Source organism: Malurus melanocephalus, unplaced genomic scaffold, assembly GCF_030028575.1.
Source record: "Malurus melanocephalus ecotype Western Australia unplaced genomic scaffold, MMel_1.1 scaffold_63, whole genome shotgun sequence".
Classification (NCBI taxonomy): Eukaryota; Metazoa; Chordata; class Aves; order Passeriformes; family Maluridae; genus Malurus; species Malurus melanocephalus.
The window spans coordinates 354,823-379,068 of NW_026623295.1; the positions used below are offsets into that span (position 1 = coordinate 354,823).

General features: G+C 40.4%; 1 protein-coding gene across 3 annotated transcripts in view; it reads left to right on the top strand.

The window, feature by feature from the left end:
* Positions 1–24,246, top strand: part of EPSTI1 (epithelial stromal interaction 1) — a 50,381-nt gene that overhangs the window by 18,798 nt on the left and 7,337 nt on the right. For all 3 annotated transcript variants that reach the window (XM_057366313.1, XM_057366312.1, XM_057366314.1), the window contains 4 exons: positions 4,197–4,270; positions 15,464–15,557; positions 18,728–18,811; positions 22,745–22,818. In XM_057366313.1, coding sequence (XP_057222296.1) covers positions 4,197–4,270; positions 15,464–15,557; positions 18,728–18,811; positions 22,745–22,818 — 326 coding nt within the window. The remainder of the gene's footprint in view (positions 1–4,196; positions 4,271–15,463; positions 15,558–18,727; positions 18,812–22,744; positions 22,819–24,246) is intronic.

Sequence of the window (24,246 nt, forward strand, 5' to 3'; positions counted from 1 at the left end):
TGACTAAATAAACATGTACCCACAAAGCAATCAGACAAAACAGAGGTGCTTGAAAYGGAACTCTTAATTTGTATTTGTTCAGATTGTCTTCCACAATAGTGATTGAGCCGATGAAGATTTCTCCTTGGAAGATGATTAGGYATTAATAATTCAACCTTGTGTTTAAGAAGAGCATACCAGAAAGCCACTGTGGATTTGGCTATCTCACCCTGCCTACAGATGAAAGACTCCCAAGATCTGAGAATGACAGGGATCTACTGGTGCTGTACAACCAGTGCTGGGCTCTGTTTCCCAAAGGAAAGGCACTTTTTGTTTGAAGTGATAGATTTGTATTCAGCTGCACCTGTAGGGCATTGGCTGAGAGCACGTCTTTCTGCARGTTCACAGGCCGTCTTTTCTTGCTGGCTAGCCCTTCTTTTGCTCAAGGTTATTATTCATTCAGTAAAAACCAAATTGTGTGACAGTSTGAGAGGAGATAATAGCTAGCCAGCTTTACCAGCAGGAGCCCTGGAACTTTCACAGCTGGAAAGCTTCTTTGCCAACAAACATGAATGGTGAAGCCCTACAGACTAATGTGCATTGACTAGAACGGGTGCTGCTACTCAACTCAGTCCTTCCTTGATTGTAAGGATGATGTACTGTAAACCAGTGCTACTTGTGAGCTTAGGATCTGTTTATATTACTGCTTTAATGCTGGTTCTGCAGAGAAAAGCAGCATCCCCTTTCCCATTATCCCTGTGAACAAGAGAAGGCTGTGTGCCTGCCAAAGCAGTACCAAACATAGAAGGTCTGCCTCACCATCTGTACCAGTCCACCTGCCTGTCTGCCATTCTTTAATTAACCATGAGGTTATTAGGTGCTGGAATGCCAATGCTCTTGGCATCTACCTTGTCTCTCTCCAGCTCCCAGAGAGAGGAACACTTCTTTGTTCTGTGTTCCGCAGGACCACCTTGTGTGAGCAAATACTCAWGTCTCCCATGCACTTCATGACAGGCAGCTTGTCCTAGGACTGCTGTGGTTTGTTCATGGGGTAATCGTGGGCTGCAGGAGTTTGGGTATTCGAAGCTAGTGATCTCTAAATGTTCACTGAAATAATTTGGAAAAGACTATTTARCATGAACAGGGAATTTCCTTTTTCTGTATTTTCCTCTGATGCTGAGATGTGTGTCTAATCATTATTTGCTCATTACTGGTAGATGTCTGCAGTTGGTATCTTTTTTGCAGCCCTTTACATCACAGAGTTTGACCAGACTGGACCATAATTTCTTTTGTGTCTATTGGGTGAAAGGACTGTCAAAGTTCCACAAAAAAATATGGAAACAGCTTATACATGGCCTCTTGTTTTTTTAAACTTTATTCATTTGTGCTGTACATAAAATAGGATGACTTCAGTGCACTGGATATTTCTGTTTCCTCTCACTGAATTTCTATTTCTGCCTTTAGCCTTTCCTTGTAAAGTCTAGGTCTTGACTGAATCTTAGAAGATTTGAACAATTTGAAGTGAAAAGGCTCAGTGTAATCTACTGCAAKAAACTTTTTTTTTTCTCTTACAATATATAGTAAACAGTACTGCCATTTTCAGAAACCGTCTTATTTAGGATAAGCTGTAATTTCATTTTATTCTTTATTAAATCATGTGCTCTTTAATTTGACTGTGKAAATCAGCATGAATGGCCTTTTTTCCAGGAATTTGTTAAAACCAGGCACTTTACAGACCTTCTGCTACCATTTTTCAAYGTGTTTACCTTCTATATCACAGCTGTTCCACTCTTGGCTTTTTGAACACGGARCCAAATGTGGAGTGCTTTGGCAGTGCCTATTGATAGATTGTCATTAGCTAGAGAATGTCCCAGTCCTGTTGCCTGTCACTTGTATGCATCCTAAGCAGGGGTCCTAGGGCAAACTTCCAGAATAAAACATAAGTCATGCCAGCCACAAGTAAGTCATTTCAAGATTCTGGAGTTTTCTTCAGGTACCATTCTGGTGATAGAATAGCTGTGGGMTATTCCTTTACTTTTTCATCTAAGGAGACAGGAATGGTACTGAAGGTTTTTATTCATCAAAGTTAATATCACTGTTCTCTAGATGTCACTGGCTAGGAGCTCAACCACAACAAGTCCTGTGAGCTTTGGATCTTTTTTTTTTTTWWYTTTTTGAAATAWTTTTTTTTTTTTGGGGGGGGGTGGAATTTTCAGGAGCCTTGCATTACAATGTTGGATCCCACGTCCAAGGCACTTTCAGCAAGTGAAGGCATCAGCTTGTGGTATTGGGTAGTGTTGGGGAGCTGAGGCTGGTGTCTTGAGGGTATCAGCATCACCTTTGGCAATAACAGAAGCAGTAAGATTTCTTTTCCACATCTTTCCTTTTTTYCCCCTGTAAATTGTGAGGCTGCACAAATAGGTGGGAGTTGTTTTGCCTAAAACATAATCTGTGTCTGGGTTAAGAGCAAACAATATATGCCCTGAATGCTCTAAATTCACCTGTACTGTGCAGTGATGCTCCTTACTACAGTTTGGTTAAATTTTTGAATTGCATCACTGTGTCATATGTTCTATCACTGWCTCTGCATGTCAAGTGACTGAACAACAGGACATCTTATTCAGAGATTCGCCTTCCTACTTTTGTTTATTTCCCACTGCCTTTTTCCAAATAACAGCTCCTAAGTCTTTTGCCTTCCAGCAGTTTATATCATCACACAACATATTGGCTCTTTTCCTATCTGCAGTCATCTGAAAGGATTTTTTTTTCTTAATCCAATGCATGTGAAGGAGGAATTTGCACTTGTTTTGCAAATCTCTTTCAGACAGTCATTCTTTATCCAATTAAAAAATACCCATCCTGAAATTGCTAAAGGCAAAGTAATTGAGTAACTGCCAGTAGAATTGTAATTTTTCTGAAATGCTTTTGATTGCAGAGCAGGAAGAAGATTATGGAGTTGGGGGTTTCAGCCCTGTTCTTAACTCCACTTTCCCCCTTACACATTTCCCCCTCTTTGTTCTCTCAGAGGTCCTTGTACAGTACCTCTGCTCAGGCACAGTGTTCTCTCCCTGATTCAGGGCTCTGGCCAAAGGGGCCATTTTCACCTACATCTCCCTTCTCATCTCTGCAAGGTATTGTCTGAAATTTCCAGGGCACTTTGTTCAGAGCAATGTGTGGTTGCTGGGTTACCAAGCAATTACCTTTTTTCATTTTGAGGGTGGGCAATGAGCACAATGACAGTCCGAGACTGTTTTGCTCCACATGCAAGTTGTTGCGATCATTGTCTGGAAGCTCTTATTGGAGCATCCCCCCACCAACTGCAGTGTGGGAGCTCAAAATACAGTGGGCTGAAATCTCWGGTTGGCACTTCTAATTTGTGCTTTTAATACACTGGACTGCTTGTTAACTGCTCTTCCCACTGGACCTAACTGCAACCTGTGAGTCAAAACAAAAATTTAGCTGGCCTCCTTTTCACTAGAGTTTAGCTTGGACTGCATATTGCTGTTGCAGCAAGTTCTCTAGTTTTTGCTTTAYTTTAATGTTTTATTCTACTTGACTGTGGGGTTTGGGCATCTTAGATGGTGTTTCCATAGGAAATTATCTGCAAATTTATATTAAAATACTTAATCATTTGGGTATCCAGATTTACAGRAGAGTTTTACATGCCAAGAACTTGGCTGAGTCTTGCCCCAGATATGATATCTGAGGCACAATAACACTGGTTAAGTGCAAATGTCTCCCACTTCATTGGTCTTGGCATGTATTTAACTGGCCAGCACCTAATGCTCCTGCAGGTCAGCTCTGTGAGCCACATGTACTGACATCTCTGTGCTTTCAGTGCTACAGGGCTGTCATCTGCTGTGGTGCAGTGCTTTGGGGCTTCTACCTTCTTGCAAGGACCAAGTTTGCATCGGGTGCACCCTGAGTTGTCCCCCAGCAGGGCTGTGACATGTCAGCTGGGAAGGCTCACAAGGCCTTTTTGGTCAATGGGTACTAGGAGCACCATGTCATTTTCTATTTTAAACAAATCTCTGGACTGGGAGATGTTTGTTCATGAGTAAATAGCTTTAAATTTGAGATTGGGTTACTTCTGTACCCATCTGCTGCTATAGATCTTTTAAAAACCAGAATATTGAAATATTGGAATTGGAATAATTCATGTTTGTTTCTGGTTTATTGGAAATCTCAAATATGATTTCTTGTTTTTAATGCTATAGGCAGAGAGACTTGAAGCTAAAAAAAGACAAGAAGAAATGCAAAGAAGAGACATGTTTCTTGAAGATCAAAAGGTGTAAGTACAATTTTAAACTTTTTACCTTGAATTGCTTATCTGCCTGTCCTTCTGTTTTGTTTGTTTGGGTTTTTAATTATAATTTAATATTATTTATTTGTTTGCATTTTTTTTCCTTGATTGGGGCTCAGGAAGGATTTGGCTTCTGCATATTGCTCCTGCATATTCAATATGCAGGATTTGGCTTCTGTTGCTATTTTTTTCCACTTTTGACTTGAAACTTTTGTCTTCAGGACAAGGGGCACAAGCTGAACCACATGAGGTTCATACTGAACATCAGGAAACACTGTTTTACTCTGAAGGTGGCTGAATATGAGTACAAGTTWTCCAGGCAGGTTGTGGATTCTCCATCCTTGGAGATATTCAAAAGTTCTGGGCAGCTGTCTCAAGGTGGCCCTGCTTGAGCAGAGGTAGGACAAGATGAAATTCAGAGGTCCCTTCCAACCTCAATTATTTCATGATTCTGTGAAATATTCAAGCCTCCTCCATACTTTATTCTGTGAGAAATTGTGTTCTATAGACCTCTCTTGGCTTCCTAAAGCATACACTTAGGAACAAAATTTGTGAATCATAGAATGACCTTGTGCTTTCTTTTTTTAACTGAATTAATGTGTGATCATTCAAYCCAAGACTAATTATCAAAACAGAATCTAAATTACATCTCCACCCATTCATTTTGTTGATTAGTAAAGAAGTCTAACCCACATGGAAATAATGAGGGCTTCCTATATTTAGCATAGTCCTACTTAAATGTGGAGATCTGTTGTGAAGACCTRTTTCCTAAGAATATCTCCTTAGATACGACTTAAATACTGATATAATTAATTCCATTGGCAGTCAAGTTCCTGCCTTGCCCATTCACTCTACCCTATTTATTTGTTTTTAACTGATCCAAACTGATTCTATCACATAATTAACACACAATGCTTTTTAGTCACCTTTACCTTTTTTATCTTTGGCTTCTGAAATTACTCACCTGTATTCTTAGTCTGATGGATTGCTTTTTCCTCTTCTATGACCTTTAAAGGAGTCACTTTTGTCCCATGCTAGTGGCTTCAGTTCCTTCATTGTTTGCCCAGACTCCGTTCTCTTATGTACAGACATTTTAGTGCTTTCTCACTGATTTCAGCTTTTCTTGTATTTTTCCTTTTGTTTCTTCCCATTTGGCTTTAGGCACAACTCTTTCCCTTAATATGTTGCCAGCATTTGTCTCTAGATGTTGGTGTTTGGCTCGCTGTCTGTGCTGGTGYGGATGTCTGGTGTACACACACACACACACCTTGATTCCTCAGGAATTCTGAAGACTGCGCAACTTTAGATCTCTGCCTGTTTCTGACAGACTAGGCACTTTGATTCCCTTTGAGCCTGAATCAATAACAGACACATCTGATCTTTGCAGTGCAAGGTCCTCAGTTATGGGCCTTGCTTTTTTCCTCAGGGGATTGTCAGAGTTCTTGTCTTCCCATTTAATCTGATTTTTTATCTTGAGGCATATTCAGTTGTGATCAGACATGTAYGGCTTCCCTTCCTTCACCTTCCCTGTCTGTACCTTTTTCTGCTTAGGGTGAAATGAATTCTGGTGTTCAGCGCTCTTTTCCATTAAAAGTAAGTGGTTTTGTCAAAAGCAGGCCCAAACCCTCTGAAACATGGGAAAATAGGAAATGGCCACAAGTGAAAAACTTTTTCACTGACAGGGTGGTCAAACATTGGARCAGGCAGCCCAGGGAAGTGGTCTRTTCTCCATCCCTGATGATATTTAAAAGTGTGTAGATGGGATGCTTAGGAAAATGGCTTAGTGCTAGACTTGGCAGGGCTGGGTTAATGTTGGACTCGATGATCATAGAGGTCTTTTCCAGCACAAATGATTCTGTGTGAGCAGCCATGTGGTCTCCAGGTGGTGCAGGAGCTCTGACTGCCTGAGCACTGCCTGGCAGCCATCCTGTCCACTGACTGAGGAAAGCCTTGTGAGATTCAGCTGGTGTCAGCTTTGCAGACCAAACTGACCCATGCGACTGAAAGTGAGGATGGTCTGTCCATCAGTGTCTCAAGCTCCATTGCTTGAGTTTGTGTTTAACAATCAGAACATTATTTGCCTGTACCGTGTATTGAATGTACACCAGGAGGGTCCTGTAGATACCACACATGGAGGAAGCGAGCTGAAAATCTCCAGTGAATGCAATTGTGGTCAAGAAAAAGGAAACCTGCCTGTCCCACCACCCAGGACAATCACTGTCACACCCCCTAAGCTGGGACTGAGTCCCCTTTGCAGCCACACCTCCCACGCTCACACAGTCTCTCACCAGGTTCAAACCAGATTTCCTTACCACTTCGACCCCAGGTTTCCTTTTGCAGAGTCTCAGAAATTGAGATGCTTAAAATAATTTAATCCTGGTGCAATAACTATATAACAAAATAGCCACTTGGGCTGGTTATTCTGAGGCAGGGCCCTGAACGAAGGAACCCCTGGGATTTTATCCCCTCACAGTCCATGCACAGGGATCTGGGGGTCCTCAGCTCCTGCTGTGTCTCCCAGTGTCSATTCCCCTGGCTGGGTCACAGGTCCCCAAGCCTTTTTTGTAATGAAGGGTCAACATGGCCCTTTGCCTGGGGCTCGGGCTCCTGTCCCCCAGAACTCAAGCTGCAGCTGCACACTGAGCTGCCTGCGCTGAATGTGGTCCTCAGCGGTGACACCGGTGCCTTCCCTGGTCTGAGGGATTCTCTGGTGGGCACAGGGAGTGTGTACTGCTAGATCTTGTCGAGGAGGCATTGCTAAGAGACATTGTTGGCATTAAGGAGCACAGCTTCCAAGAGTAATGAAAAGCTTCTGAGTGACATCTCAGATTTTTTWAAGTAACTCCATTGCAGCACTTCAGGTCATTAGCGGCAAGTTCACATAGAAGTGCTCGGTATTTAAAGGTGTTTTTGCCTACCATGCAAAAATGAGCGACTCGTTACTTCTGTCCTCTAAGACCCTTTGTCCAGCATCGAAGAGAACAAATACGAGGTTGTGCCCCTTTCCTCACTGTCTCTGCTGGAGTATTTTGATCTCCTCTGTTTGCTGGGAGTGGGGRGAAGGAAGGTCATGCGCTGCATATAAAGCAGTGACCTCTGCAAAGTCATGGCCTGTGGAGCCATTTCAAAAGATAAGCTCCCTTGTTAGTGTGTCCTCTGTAGGATCTGYAGCTGCAACATCACAATTTTCCTGAGGAGATCAATGCCTACCAGCAGCCTCATTAACTGGGAAACCTTTTAAAATTGATCACCACCTCTAGCTGTATCAGCCTCCAAGGGGTAGAGCCCAATCAGTACSTCTCCTGCATGAAGTGCCGCTTCTGTTTGATAAGGAAGGGCACTTAAGGTTCTCATGTCATTAACATGCTCTGACAATAAAGTATGATGCTGCCCAGAATTTCATTTTTCTGATTAAATTCTTGTCACTATTAAAAACAAGAACTTCTGACTGAAATCCACTTTCAAAGGGTCTAACATGGAGTACTAAAAAGAAAGATTGTCTGTACTTGTCTGCTGTCTGCAGAATATAGTTATTTCCTATCTCTTGAAAGCCTTGTTAGCTTTTTTTGTGTACAACAAGCCCTTAAAATTCAACTGTATCTGTTACCACAGTTGCTTGAATATGTGTTTGTGTCTTGTGAGAATGTGGTCCAKACAGGCCTGCAGAGTTCCATGGAAAAGCTTGCCAGCCTCACACTTTTGGGATCAGCCCCTCCTCTGATGCCAATGGATTCAGGCTCTGTTCAGTGACTAAAACAGACAAAACTCACAAGGTGTCTCCTGAGGTAGCTGTGGATAAAAACCCTTAAGGACTCACATGAGCAGACTTTGGGGTASATAAGTTCCTGCTTGGCCGGACTGCTGTAATTTGTGCTTACAGAGGGATTTGTTGCAGTGGTTCTGTCCCTGCAAATGCCAGATTTAGGAAATGGGGAGTACATCTGGACTTTTTACCAGAAACTAATTACACATGACACAGCGTCCTTCCTTCGAGTCATGGTATCTTGGATGCATTTTGCATTATTGGCCTGATTGTGTTTCTGTCAGAGTGTATTACAAGGTAACTAGGCTCGTGCAGTCTGTACTTTACAATTGCTAATCTATGCAAGGGAAGAACTARGCCCATGTTTCCAAAAGGAAACAAAGAACAGGACTTTTCAGGTCACCCCTCTTTAGTTAGTAGACCACAGTTGTCATTTAAACAGTAATGAGGAGGGATATGTCATGACTGGCTTTTCTTASTGACTTGCTGTGCAGGCTGTGTGAATCCTGTGTCTGAGCTGTAGGGGGTGTCTCAGTGCATGGTTTTAGCCCAAATCTCTGGTAAGATGCTTTTATTAAATTTGCATTCGACTTTCTAGGAATTGTAGTGTTGGATATGGTCCACTGCTTTTCTAATAGCCACCTACCTATTTATGAAATGAAAAAAAGCAGTCTAAAAAATAGGGTTACTTTCTAATAGTACATGATGACTTTAGTGTGACTTCATCCTTCCCTTTGCTACATATTCACATCTCTGTTTTTGTGAAGGTTGTATTCCTGTAAAAATTCCTGGCACTGCAGCACTCAGGTACATGTGTGCACTCAATATATGCCRCTCAGAATTTGGAGCTGGAAACAGAATTTGCCAGAGTGCCTCTAAGTGCATATTCCAAATACAATGCAGGAGGTTCACCAAACCAAGCTGATATACACTTGCCTGCCAAAGCAGTTTTCTCAAAAGTCATAAAATGCAGGAGAATAAAACCTGAATCAAAACAGAATTTTTATTTATTTATCAATTTTTACAGGATAAATGCTAGTGTCCTTGCCAGTTTTCAGTCCCCTATGATGTGTGGTTCAAACAGCAGGCTGGCAACAAATTTTCCCCGCAGAAGTGCAAATGTAAACCTGACCAGACTTTTAATATAGGTTGCTAAAGAGAATGAAAGAGGCCTTGCACAAAAAAACATTTGCAGCCTTGAGAATCCTTTGTTTGCTTCTTTTCACCACAATTGTCTTCGTTTTGTTCATTTGCTCCTGATTATTTTAAGCGTTGTCAATTATTTAGCTAACAGGCAGAAAACTAGGCTTTTATAGACATCCAAAGGGACTCTCTTGAGTRTAATAATGAAGGCAGTTTATTGAACGCCTGTGAGGTTGCTTTCTAATTGTGCGCATTAATCTGCTCATGCAAGCTGGCTGAAAATATAGAAGCAGATTGCACATGCAGATGGAGCACACAGAATGGAATGCAATAGGCTTATACAAAACTGCATTTTCCTTAAAACTGGATTTATGCTTATTACTTCAGATAATAAATGCAACTAAAATAACATCCAGGAATACTGGATGACTTGGTGGGAGGAACGAATAACCTAGCTGTGTTATTTCATCCAGTCAGGGAGACAAAAAAAGCAGGTGGGTTGACAGGATAGATTGGTTTTGGGTGTGGGTAGGAAGTGATGAAAATAATTCTGCTGAGAAAGTTGCCTTTAAAAAAAAMMMAAAARAMMCCSACCTATTTTTATACTTTCTTGAAGCATTATACCTAAGATGAACTACTGCCACATTTTTTGTTCTTATCCCCAAATTCATGAACAGATGCTCAAGAAGTTTCAGACAAGAAATCTCACTAGCCAAAGATAGCAATGTTTGATAACTATCATTAGCTTTATCCAAGCCATCTGTACTATGATCTTGCATTACCGCTGTGAGGTCTGTGAACACGGCATTGAGCTTGGTACGTGGCTGCTGGGAGGATTTGTGTTGGAAAGCAGGTGGTCTAAATGTTCAGAGGATGGCCTTTCTTCACAGTAAGGGGCATTGCAGAGAGCCATCAACATCATCCTGAGTTTAATATGTTCATCATTTAATGTATTTTTTTACCATAGAACTTCCAACAAAAGATGAACCTTCCACCTACACAYATTCCAAAAATGTTCATTAGTTCATCCTGGCAATTTTGTACATGGCTGATGCTTGTTTATTATTCTTACCCAAAAAGTGGACTCTGTCCTGCAGCTGTGTGTAATAATTGAGGTACAATAGAACCAGGATTGTAGACATATTTTTTTTTTGCTGACAGACAGAGATGTTTTTACTATTTTGCCTGTTGTCATGGTCCAGCTGTGGGAAACAGGATAGTTGCTTGTAGCCTTCTGAATTTATTTAAACCATATAAACTTCAGGCTGTGATAAATCTCTGCAAAGAGGATGGGATGTGAGAGGAGGCGTGTGTAACTCTGTACTAGCAAAAAACTGTATCTCTTTGGTGGGATTATTTTCACAAATGACATTATTGGCCCCTCCAGCTGCATTCTTACTTTAACAAATTATTTTCAATAGTGAAAGTCCCAACTACACCTCCCTTTGGAATCTCTTCCTCTTTCCAACAACAAATATGTTGGAATCCTTCTTCTATTTTCACATTTGGTTTAGTTACGCCATGTGTCAGAGGAGCAGCATGGCCCTGGTACCAGCCAGCCTATCTTGGCAAATGCTTGACCAAAATGCGCTGGCAATGCTCGAGGCAGAGCCCTCCCTGAGGAAGGAACAAGGGCATCAGTGAGAACACGCCCACCATGGACCTTGCTGAAATGAAGGGCAGCATTTCTTCTGGGTAGGCCTCAGTAGGGCCATGCAACTGATCATAATTTCTGCAAAAGTTGAGGGAGTTGTTGTGCTTAGCCAATTAAATATGTTGAAATAGGAAGAAATTGTAGATATGCTTGCGGGTGCTGAGAAAAGATGTGTCTTGAAWGAAATTCAGGTTTGGGGTTGGGTTTGGGGTTTTTTTGTTGGTTTGTTTTTCTTTTTTCAGAGGGTGAGCCCTGCTATTTTTAGAAATGATCATGAAACTTCTGGGTAGATATGTGAAAGTAACATTATGCATGCATTATGCATGGTTCTTAGTTTTTCAGGTGAATTGGAAGAAAATGGTGAGATGACACTTTAGCATTCCTTACAGGCAATTAATTTGGAAGCTGATGTGTCCATGTCATTCCGCACTAAATGCTTCTTCTGTGGTCTCAGTGACTACTCAAGTTGTCTCCTCTTTGCAATGGCAATATGATTTATCTGCCTTGGGGTACTTTATTTTGATTTTTAATGACTATTTTTGAATGACTTACCATACTTGTGGACACTCATTAGAGCAGAATTRTAATGGTGGAGRTCCTGCAGTCTGAGGAAACAAGAARTTCAGGAGCTGTCTTGTTTTCAGTAGTAGTGAGAATTGGCCATTATATTTTACAAATTGTCAAGAGAAATAAATAGATTTATGATATATGCAAAAGTATTGTGCTGCCTTTTTTTTTTCTTTTCAAATGGACTGGCATAAAAGCCAGTATATTTTTTGGTATACTGGCATTTCAATATCCATCCATTAAAGCAAAAGAATTAACTGCCACTGGTTCCATTGGGAAGAATTAATGAAGATTACAAGAAGCCTTTTTAATTAATGTGTTTTTAATGTTAGTCTGTAAAACAGACTTAAAACCAAGAGCTCTATGTATAGGGAGAAAAAATATCTTCTTTATGTCTTTGTTCTGAGAGGAACACAGTCTCAAATGAACAGCTTAGCAAGTGGTGCTGTGCGGCTCCTGGGTGCTGAGGCCTGAGTCCATATCCTCTTTCATGTCCCTAGGGATGAATCCTCTTCAGGACTGTCTGTTTTGTTTGCCTTGTAGATGTGACAGTACTTAAAATCAAATGACGCACCAAGTTGAAGACTTTATTCTGYGCAGGATTTTAGACCTTGGATCTTGCAATGAGATCACTGTGGGTCTTCAGAGCTTTTTGCAGTTGCATTCTGGAGTCCACTGTGGAGCCTTCTGCCTCTCAGCTSTCAGGGCTGGTGATTCTTTTGGAGCATGTGGACTCCTTCATAGGCCAGAGGAGTCCAGGCTCCCTCTGACTTTTATTACCATCCCTTTGCCTCACCCTAATAGGAATGTGGGCAGAATTTAGTCCCAAACAGTAAGAAATGCATATGAGCTCACGAGGAGCTTGTGAGTGCAGGGTGCTGGAATTACACCCTTCTCAGTGGAACACTTAGCAAATTCGTGTTTCTGAACTTTACATATACTTGTTGAGCTTAAAGTAGATGGTTTTACCTAGCAGCTTTTAGGAAAGGMGTCTGCCTGAAGAGTAGTTGTGAGATGTAAAGGTGAATATCCAAGTACCCACAGAAAGTATCTGCAGCATGGACTGATTCCCACTGTCAAGCATCACCCCCTAACGGCCCATCACCCAATGATCCTGGCAGCAGAGATGGTATTTTCCCATGACAGCTCTCAAGAGTTATTCTGTCTCCGAATCCAGTATTGTGCTTCACTCCCCCACCTTTGCATCTCCACTGATAAATTAAACACTGTTAATTACTATCACTTCTGAGGCCAACAGGCCTGAGACTGCCCCTAGCAAACTTTTTTACCTCCCAAAATGAGGTGGCGGGATCTAAAATGCTTGTTGCATGTTGTGGTCGATAATAAGCCAGGAGTTATTTGGGAAGGTGCTGTTTTGGACAGGTCAGAACTATTCGAGGAATAGTTAAATCACTGTAGATGGCTGAGTTGCCATGCTAAGAGCAGAGCTTGGTGCTGTTAAACATACCAGTGTGGGGGAAGGCTGTTTTAATTAGCAGAGCAAAAGGGTTTTTTCCCAATGGGGCAATGGGAAAAAAGGCTACCAAGACAAAATACCCTTATAAGATTGCTCCAGCTTAACCAGAGCATCAATGGCTCTCTTCTCTTCAGACTGATGTTTTGGGGTAGTCAGAACTCAGATTAGCACCCTRTTAGGAGGGTTCCTTCTTGGTTTGTCTAAATCTTGCATCTCCTTTTACCTAGCTGTGTTTGAAGGGTATCAGGATTCTGCTGTATTCAAATCAATTTCTTCATCTCATGCTCCACTTTCCTTAATATTACTTAGTTTAGAGGAATACAATTTATTAGCATTTTTGATTAGCCCTTGAAGTTTTAGCAAGTGAATGAGGTGTTGCTCTAGCTGCCTGATTGTGGGACACCTATTGATATCCTGATTCCCTTCTGGAGATACTACTTTCTTTTCCAGAGCATTAATTGAACTGCCATCTCCCTGAATTCTCCCTTTCCATACAGCCTTGTTTAACCTATGATCTGCATTGTTAAGACTACAGGTTTAGTATTATGAAAAATACCATTCAGACATTCAGTCTGGCAACCCTTGGTGCATTGCTGGGTTTCCATAGAGATGACACACAACAGATTAACGTATATAAGACTTGACTTGTYTTTCATCAGAAAACTCAGAAGCCTGAATCTCTTTTTTTTTGTGATAGGAACACTTCCTTAATGTATTACTTAATTTGGTGAAGTCCAGTATTTCTCTATTCAAAGGCAGTGCACAGTCTTGCTGAGGAATTTTATTTTCTTCTTCTTTTGTAATTATGTTTTCTGATACTAAAACCAAGTAAGCCTTTCACCTATCAGTGGGCTGATCTGGGATATTCAATGGCCTCCACTATGTTTTCATGCAAATAGTGAGAAATTCCTCATACTCTGTGTCATTCTCTTACCATCCATAAGGAATTAGGACGTCTAGGTATTGCCCCAAGTTGCCACRTATTTTTTTCACAGAGCTTCAATCTTCTCAAATATATTCCTCATATTCTGTAGGCGTTCTTAATCTTTTTGGTATGAAATAGTTACTTTATCAGTTTTAGCCTAGGTAGAGAAGCACAAAATATACAATTCAAATCTTTCAGTTCCCAAAATTATTTGGTGCAATCTTACCACTTAATAGCTCATCTTTCATGGAAAAAAAAATTAAGTACTTTACATTTGTATAAGACTATTCATTTGTTCAACCTTTATATACAGGTACTTTGTAGATCAGGGAAAAATGTTTCATTTGGTTCTTTCTGTACTGTGCATTGTTTGAGGTCTATTAACTGCCAGGTAATGGAGGAGAGTGAGTGAACTGGGAACGCTGAGACTCTAAAAACCTGGCTTGCTACAACTTGAGGCAGTACATTGTACCTGAAGTGGTAACATGGATCTGTATTGTGTAGAGTAGCAGAGGAGAATTTGTGGGTTCTTGCTCTTTTTCCCAACTTCTCAGTATACCTCTCCCCACTGACCAGCAGGACATTTCACCAAAAAAGTATTTACTCACAGTTTTACATCATGGAGTGAAATATAAAAGCACACTTTGTTGTCTGTTTGAACGATTAATCATAATCAGCAGCCAAGGCCTTTTTTCCAAGTTTAAGTCTTTGGTAGTGGCATCTTCTCCCACACAGAGCTAGCCTGTTGCCCTTTAGCAGAGTAAATCTTTGCATTGAGTATCTCTTGAAACACTCTTTCTGCTCTCGCTTCASTGCTTTCATGTTTTCCAAAGCTGTACACAGAAATAAAATTGCCTCTTTCCTCTAACTCTGTTCCTTTGAGTGAGAAAAGAATTCAGTGSATATGCCTGGGACTGGAGGTTAAGAAGCTGACTCCTGATCACAGCACATAAACTCCTATTYTTTGTTTTTGTTTGTGACCTACTTYAACTGTACTTGGTTGAAACTGTGTGCAAAATGATTCTACTTTGAAATTCTGAATTTATTAGGAATTGAAATTCTGGGTTTATTAGGAATGTGATTGGAAAAAGAAAATGGCCTTTCCCAGAATAAGAAATAACAGTGTTGTGCATTAACTAAAGACAAGCATTTTTTCAATGGTGTAAAATGCTTGAAAGCCTTTGYACTTGATAAAGTAATCTGTTGTAAAGCTGCATTGTATTATCTGTGAAGGAAAATTCCTGAAAATAATCTTTTAAAGTACTTAGCTGAGATTTAYAGATCTTGTAGAAGGATTTGCAACAATTCAGTGAAGCTGTTGCATTCTCATGAAGTCCAGTGGTATGTGAGTCTGTATGATAGGTGCTTTACAATGAGGAAAGCATAGCCACTGTACACCCCAAATCTGCAAATGACCATAATTGTTTGCATTAAAAATCATCCCAGCAAAATGTCTTATCCATTGTATGGGATATAGGTTCTGTATGCTCTGTCCCATTTGTCTGTTTCCATAACCTTTTTTTTTCTACCTGTGATGTTTTTCAGCAGACACATGATAAAATGTCTAGGCTAGATTCCAAGGGTGGAATAAAAAGCTGTGTTTATTTTTATGGAAGCACTAACAATTCTATTTGGATTGAATTTCTTCATAGCAAAACCRATGAATTATTGAACAGATTGGATGTGGGTTTGCCAAAGAGTGATTCCTGTCAGATTGCTAACCCTGGCCCAGAATCTACAGCATGGGTAAGCAAAACCATGTCGTGTGCTTTATTTTCTATCAGCTTTCCAGGTGCTGTCAATAGTGTAATGTTAGAATGTCCTAATTGAGCTTAATTGCTGAGACATAACTCAGTGAGTACCAAGGAGCCTTTCTGGGTGAATGAGGCCGCCTACCTTGTTTTTTACACACTGGCAGGGTATTCTGCATTAGTAGGAGACTGCTCACAGATCTCTTTCTGATAAATGAGAACCATATTAATATTCTAAGGTAAGAAAAGAATCTTATATATGCCCTGTACCCATCTACTGGTGGTAAGCTTTTATGAAATCTCAATTAGTTCATGTCAGCGGATGCTTTCCTGCGTTAAAAGTCTGGTCAAAAGAGAAGCTGCATCCTAAAAGTGATTCCATACACTGCTTGGGGTCTTTGTCCCAGTTTGAACGAGCCTGGTAAGTATCAATGTAATTAGGAAATAGATAAAGTATTGCTTCAATTTCATTATTCTAATTGACTCTAAGAGGCTTTTTCACATACAATTAGTCTCTTCATGCCTAAACCAAGATTTCCTACTAATATAAAAAATTTCAGTGAGGAATACTAACCCTGAAAAAGAAGTATTACTCCTGTAGGGATGTTGGTAATTGGGGGAGGACAGAGAAGAGGGAACCAAGTGGACCAAAATTAATGTTGCAAGCAATTCAGCAGAAGTTTGGAAGTTTGCCCTGATCTGGGCAGCCCTCTGTTGTATATGGCCTTGAGCAACAGCAGTTGGGTGACAGGAAGGAAAGATTTGCCTCCATATTTCTTCAGAGGCCTTAGAAATGGACAAAAATCCTTCTTTTATAGAAATTGCTGACAATTTGATATATGACACCTCTCTCTTGCCTTTAATATGTTCCTGGTTTTCATTGAATGAAAAGGGAAGATGATATTAAAAATAGGTTTCTTTCTCCTCTAATTCTTCAGGATATCTTGTGTCTCTGAAAATCCTAAAGACATTTGAGTAAATGTGGGCAGATATATAGCTAGAAGGTGCCAATTTCTGCCCAGCTCTGCTGGATAGAAGTCAGTTGCAGAAGAGTTGCTTTCAGGCTGTATTTTGCAGTCGTGGATGAACAACCAAGATGGAGGACTGTGGAAAGGGAAAAAAGATGTATTGAAACCACTTCTACCTCCCTCTTGAAGCATCCAATGCTGCAAACAGTGGGGAGTTTGTTCTTTGGCAGGGAAGGCCTTGCTCCGCAGCCTTCATATGGTGTGAGCATGGAAATGTGAAAACAAGTAAGCTGGTGTCCCCACAGCTGACTTGGATTTGGTATGCATCTTCATATCCTTGCGGAAGTGGTGGATGGCTGAAGGAACACTGAACTCTTTCAGTYGTACAGTTCTGACTTGCAGCCTTGGCCACCTGCTCCACCTACTTAAGTGGGGCTTTCTTATTCCATGTTTTGACAGGTTACTCAGTAGTTATGCCAAATCACATCCCAGAGCTCATATTCCACTYCACAGATAAAATACATCATTTATCTGAACCGTACATTAATACTGATACTATACCTGTCTTGCGTGGCTGCATTTCTATGGCTTTGTGAATCAAATAATAGTTTGTTTATAATGCAGTAATACAGTTAGCAAAGTCTACTCAACCAGCTTGGGCGAGATCCAGTCTACAGACAGAGTCTGTGTGCTCTGTGTGAGGAACCTGAAACACATAACCMGGGAGTTCTTATCTAAATAAACTTGGCATGGACCAAAATGCTAAACCAGTAGGAAAACTAGGACTCTAATTTGGATGTTACCTTGAATGTGTCCTTTGTCTGGAGTAATTAAAAGATTCAGGAGCAATGCATTTGAAACCGTGAAGTGGGATAAGCTTAGGATGTGCATGCTAAAAGGGGCATACACATACACATGTCACAATACATGTGATTTTTTAAATTTGAAATTCTTGTTCTGAAAACAGTTTGGGACAATGTGTTACAGATCAAGGTTTTTTCCCTCACATCGTTTCTTGGATAGTGATACTAATTTAGCACACCGAGATCAACTATCCTTGCCAAATGTTACTTCACGCCCATGAACAAATTTGACTTCTTTTGAGTGACTCTGTCATTRATGACTTTTTTGGCCTGCTTATTTAATCAAGCTCATAATTAATTTTAATCCTGTCTTTCAAAGTGTGACCAATCCTGTGTAGATTTTTATTGTCTTCCAACTTGATTAACATACTCTCCACACAATTCTCCAAGCCATTACAAAGAGTAATGAATAATATCGGACCCAGAATGAGTCTCTCTGGACACATGTAACAACTTCTCCCAGCTCAAAATTGAGCTATTAATAATTGCTTTCTCTATTCAGTCTTTTTAGCAAATTATGTGTCTGTTGTTTTAATGGTGTCATTCTGCATACATATATCAATTTTGGGGAATATTCGGTGGACCTGTAACAAATTCCTCACTAAAGTCAAACCTGCACAATTCTGGTATTAAATGATACTGGCTCGTTATTTAGTGTGCTACACTATGTGACTGCTCAAAGACTTTACGATAGAAGTTCTGGTGTAAAATAGCCTAAGGATGCTGTAAGACCCTAATTGAAGTTTGGCTTTTTGCCATACAACTTATGAAACATCAGGGTTAGTTATTGTAAGGAAAACCTATTGCACAATTATTGCATGATTCATAATGTGTAGTTCAGGTTTGAGGTTGTCTTGATATCCCACAAATAATAGCAGATTTGATCTTTCATCTCCTCTGTTGCATGACCTCCACAAATAATTCTGTATTCCCCTATGTTACAAGCCCTCCATTCTGCTTTTTTCTCTTGGTAATATTTTCATTACTTTTCTTTCTTCCCAGAATGCCTCATCTCATATATCTCACTATCATATATCCCAATATATTTCTGACTGCTTGGGATATCTTTATGGTTGTCACTGGAACACAGAATAGCACTTTCTGTGGCTATATGTGTGTGATGTGAAGGTGGACATTCAAGCAAACCAAATGACTGAGAGGTTTTAGGCCACTTCTTGTTTAAATTCTAGTCTTAAGATTGATCTGTTTCTTAAGGAACTGGAATCATTCAACMATTTCTGTTAATTACCCATATAACAATTTGAGAGTAAGGTCTGGGAAATTGGCCCCCCTCTCACCATACCAACAAATTTTTATTTTCTACTGAACAATAGAAAAGAAGCCATGCTTATAAGCAAGCTCTTCGAGAGGATGAAAACAGAAGATTAGAGGAAATGAAGCAAGAACAACAGAGAAAGGTAATTATACATTAACAGTTTGCATATTGTATCATTTTTGCATGCTGTGAAACCAATTAAATACATTGATTACTTGTAGCCTATGCACAGAGCTTCTCTTTAGCAAAGTGATTCAGTTGCTGTTTTCAAATATTGTAAGAGAGATGAGTCAAGCTGTAAAATTTGAATAGGGACAGGACAATTATCTTTTGCGYTCAAGGCTGTGTGCATCTGGAAARTGAGCTCCTTTTCACCTCTCCATTTGAATAATTGTGCTGAGGGGTTTTTTGACCATGGCAACTGATTTCACAGGCTAAAGGAAACCAGTTTACTCTCWTAAACGCAGAAGTAGTCTCACTAAGGTATTAAGGTTGATCTCTCCAAATTGCCTCTTCCTAGAACCTTGAGGACCATGAGCCCTGATTTTTCMAATGGGAGTGTGGAAATGGCCATATTTGTTGTTAATTAGAGTATGCCTTTCRGTGCCCTTGCTGACCACCTAACTAAAGAGTTCTGAATTGTCTAAAAAGCAGGCATGCCATGACTGTGACTTGAACTCCATATTCTGCATATGCATCCTGCACTGCCTGAAGTGTGCAGTTCATCTGTATAGGTTTGGGCACCGTGTCCATATCGAGTTCATYTACAAAGGTGATGGCACTGTGCTCAGTTACCTGTCTTGGCTCAAGGTCTGACTGAAAGTACAGGGAGGGCAGCACTTGAAAATTGTGTCAGCAAATCATTTGAAAACACATGAGCAAATACTGAGCCACTTGCTGTGACTCTGCTGTTACTAATATCCAAATTAATGTTAAGCTACTTCCCCAGCAGCAGAATTTAGTAGTGGGTTTCTTCTAGAGCTGGAGAAGTTACTCATCCCCTCGTGTGTCCTCATTTCACAGTATTCTAACAACTGTGGTACWGGAAACAAAAGGAGGGGCAAAAGGGATGTTCTTAATTACTGTCCCATCCCAGATCCTATAGAGAGTAAAAAGTTTTGAAAGCCAATCCTGATGGGTGCAAAGCTGTTACCTGTTGTAATCGGTATGTGGATCCTTCCAAAAAGAAAATAACTACACATATAAATTAGCACACCCCTAATTCATGAGCTTGGTTAAAGGGACTTGTGTAGAGCTGTAAACTCTTTAGCAATTTCCATGGGTTTCTAAGGAGGTGTTGCTGTTTCTAAGCCTATTCTTGTTTGCTGTGTGGTTACAAGGTCTCCTTGCCTTTGCAGTTACTGCTACCTATGGTGCAGAGTAATGCACTACTTACAAACCTACAGTAAATAATGTGTATTTTAAGGGCTCCAATAATTGTCCCTCAGATATATGTTGGCTCGTTTCAACTTCAGACTAATATTTATTAAAGTAATTGTGAATTCTGTCTTGTGTGTACCTCCTAGCACAGTGTAGCAATAAAACGTGTAGGTATTGTCAGTTCCCTTTTTTTCTTCAGAACAGGTTTTAGTATGTATTGCTTGATTTAGAAATTTTCAGTACACTTTGAGCACTGCATCATATACACACAATATATTTCAGAACATTACTCCGAGAGAGGAGTCGGCATATTGGAAAGTCAGATACTGAGTTTTAATTTTCAGGTTGAATAGTTATTTAAAATAGTGAAAATTGAGGTTGGCTTTTTTATTTCTTAATCCTGTTTCTTCTTTTAGAGCTAGACAAATATTGATACACAACACATTCTCAGTTATTGATTTTCTCCATACATTTATTGCATAGTTTTTACTTAATGTTCCACTTAAATTGATTTTTTAAAAAAAGTCTCGTGGCTCTATTCAGTTATTGAAGCTTTTATCTAACCACATCATTTTATTTTAGTCTCTATTCCTACCACTGTGCAGTTGCTATGGAAAATATGAAAGATGGGTCTGTTCCTATCCCTTCTCCCTTGTCCTGCAAGCAAAATTTCCTATGCAGTAAGATCTGCAACTTCAATTCTTGGGTGTGTTGCAGGCAGCAAGAGCTAGACAAACAAGCACACACACACAGACCAGAGTCATACAAACTCTGTTTCCTTCACAGTTCTGGTTCAAATTGCATGAGGAAACTCTCCTCTGAAAAGAATTCCCYTTTTGTCATGGTTTTGCTTGGTCCAATTTTTGGTGGTGGGGGATGGGGATCAAGAAACCACAAAGATGGCTGCTGTGAGAAGTCCTAGGGGTGTCTCCTTCTTCTTCTTCTCCAGCAAAGGGAGACCTGCCCCCCATCCTGTGTTTCAGAGCCAACCCATCATTGGTTCTGAGGTTGATGGACAGGCTGACCATCAGGCCTGGGCCAATTACACAGGATAGTTACACCTCTGTGATGACGTATTTTGTAGTATTTAAGAAGGAATCCAAAACAAGATAGHTGCGGCCGCCATGTTTAGGTTAATTGATAGCATGTAGTTTTAGTATCTTGCACTGGAAAAAAAACAGAGCAGGAGGGTGAGGAGATGTAAGAAGAAAAATGGAGACTCAAGATCACAGAACCGTAAGGAGAAGCTGTGCCCTTGCTGTGGTTCTCGGACAAGCTGGAGGAGATAAGTTGTTCTTGGAAAAAAGACTATTTCCATCATATTGAGAGAGACCTGTATAGAGAAGTAAAGCGACCTTGCTGTGAGGAAAACACCCTGGCCTTTTGAGGACCAGACTGTTTTTGATTATGAAGCCAAGAAATAGAGAAGAGGTTTGCTCCCCCCACGAAGTTTTGAATGTAGAAGAAGCTGTGTTTTGTGTTCTGCCAGGAGGTTTGTGATAATCGGACTCACGTCGCTGAAAAAAACAACATGGGCTTTGAAGGACATTTCATTTCTTTTCTCCTGTGAGGTAAAGAAGTTCCTTTCTGCTATTAGCAGTTTTTCACTGACTGTTTCTCGGAAAAGGACACATCCCACAGCTGGAGCTGTAAGAATGTTGTATCCTACAACGCTTGGACAACAGCTGAGTGTTTTGATCTGTGTTAGACTTTCATTCTCCTGCCCCCCTGTGTGTGAGGGACAACATGGGAGGGGTGAAGATGGGGGAACTTGGAAAAAGAGATGGGTCCCTGGGAAAGTGTAACAGGTGTCTTAAAATGTACATTTTATTTTTTCTTCTCTTTGTAAATATCCCTATCTTTGTTTTTTCACCCAGTGCCATTCTTAGTAGTGTGTAGTAATAAATCTATCTTGCAACTTAAGTTATGCAGCCTGTCTGACTCTTTTTGTGGAGTACATAGGTATCTTTCTTCCAATTATGTTTATCTCAAAGCCATAAATTTTCGTGTTAATTGGGTTTTTGCTCTCCCTTCTCCCTCTCCGGTGGAGGGGAAAGGAGGGAACGTCGTGGGCACAGTTCAAACCACGACACTTTTACACTGTTTAAATACCTTAATGTTGCATAAGGATGATGGTCTGCTGCAATGCTGGGAAACTGAATATGATTCCTCCACACCAACAAGTACCATTTGGCCTCCTCACCCTGGTGGGAGCCCCAGGGAGTTGGAGGTGACACACCACATCACATACCCCGGATCTCATCTTCTCCCTGTGCTTTATAGAGGCAGGAAGTGAAGGACATCTCCTTCTTACCCTATGGACATGACAGCTGTGTCTGCCCCTGGCTTTGGCTGTGGGCCCCCTAGGACCCGCAGAGAAATTCAAACCTGTGTGTTGGGACAAGGGGAAGCAGACTGGTGTCTGGCAAACCCTTTAAATGCAGGACTCTAAATGTCTGAATCCTATAAGTTCCCACATTTTAAGGCATAAACAAAAATTACCCACATACTGAATAGAAAAACCAGCTCAGTTTTTAACATTGTGCTGTCACATAAATAAAATGCTGCTGAGAGAAGTTCCGGCTCTAAGTGAGGTTAACATCATGTGGAATTAGTAGGGTTTGCAGCATAAGTAAGTTAATTAAAAGTAAGTTTGTTTGTTTATTTGTTTGTTTTTCACTTTTATCATTCCCAGGCTGAATTAATGGAATTAAAACAAARGGAGAAAGAGGAAGCCAGGACAAGAGCACATCAAAATGAACAGAGGAGGTATGATGCAAAAAATGCAGAATACACTCAAATTGAATTCCCACCTAGAAATGGTCTGAAAATTGCAAGCAGTCATGCTTTAGAAGACTCTTGCATGCAGTGAGGATCCCTGCATCATCTGTAGTTTAGCTTTGCTTTCAAATGAGCCACTAATATCCATCGTTACAACTGCTCACTGTAATGCAGTATGACACAGAAAGCCTTTTCCACTTTACTTATCCTATCAGCATAGGATACAGCATGGAGTAGAATCTATTAATAGTTATCCACTATTAATAGAATCTATTAATAGTGGATAACTACTAATACAGTAGCTTCAGCTGGGACACACTTTATCTGTGTATCTATATATGAATCTACATATCTATATATGTATGTATGTATCCATATATGTGTCTATTTAATTTTTATTTATTTTAGAATGGTCTGCTTTGTCCATGCCACATCTTGTGGTTAACTGTGTCAGAGGTTAACAGACAGAGCTAAACCTGGGATTTGGTATTGATTCAGATGGAACCTGCAGTGCAGCCAGGCCTTCTGCAGCTGCATTTCTTTGAACCCCAGGCTGTGCCCCACTGCAGTGACCTTTCTGTATTCAGTGGTTCTCATTTTACACTTTGTCATTTAACTGACTTTTCATTATCCTGAAACACAGCTTTATTTTTAGCTTTGTTTTCTGTTGGTAAAAGAAACAATGCTCAGGCTCAAAAGTAAAAACATATTTTCTTTTTTTTTCTATATCATTAGGGAAATATTAAAAAAAAATACTTCTGTGGGCAACTACTCTTCAGACTGCTTTCATTTATTTTTTTTTCTTTACCGAAGACATTCAAATAATTAGAAGTTAATGAAGGATTTTTGATTCAGTCCATCTCATATCCCTAGACAGAAATAACCCACTATTTTGCTTTGTATCTCATTCTTACCACTAGCATTGTAAAACATTAAAACAACAGTCATGTCTAAGGATGTATGTCAGTCCTAAGCAGTAATCGAGGGGGAAAAGAAACAGTTTTCCATGGAATCATAGAATCATAGAATGATTTGGGTTGGAAGGGACCTTAAAGATCCCCTTGTTCCAACTCCCCTTCCATGGGCAGGGACACCTTCCATTAGACCGGGTTGSTCWGAGRCTCATCCAGCCTGGCCTTGAACATTGCCRGGGATGGAGCATCAACAGCTTCTCTGGGCAACCTGTGCCAGTGCCTCAACACCCTCATAACAGAAGAACTTCTTCCTAATATCCAATCTAATTCTACCTGCTTTCAACGTAAAGCCATTCCCCCTTGCCCCTTACCACTGTATGCCCTTGTAAAAAGTCCCTCTCCAGCTCTCTTGTAGCSYSYTTKAGGTACTGAAAGGCTGCTGTAAGGTCACCCCAGAGCCTTCTCTTCTCCAGGCTGAATAATCCCAGTCTGAAAATATTTA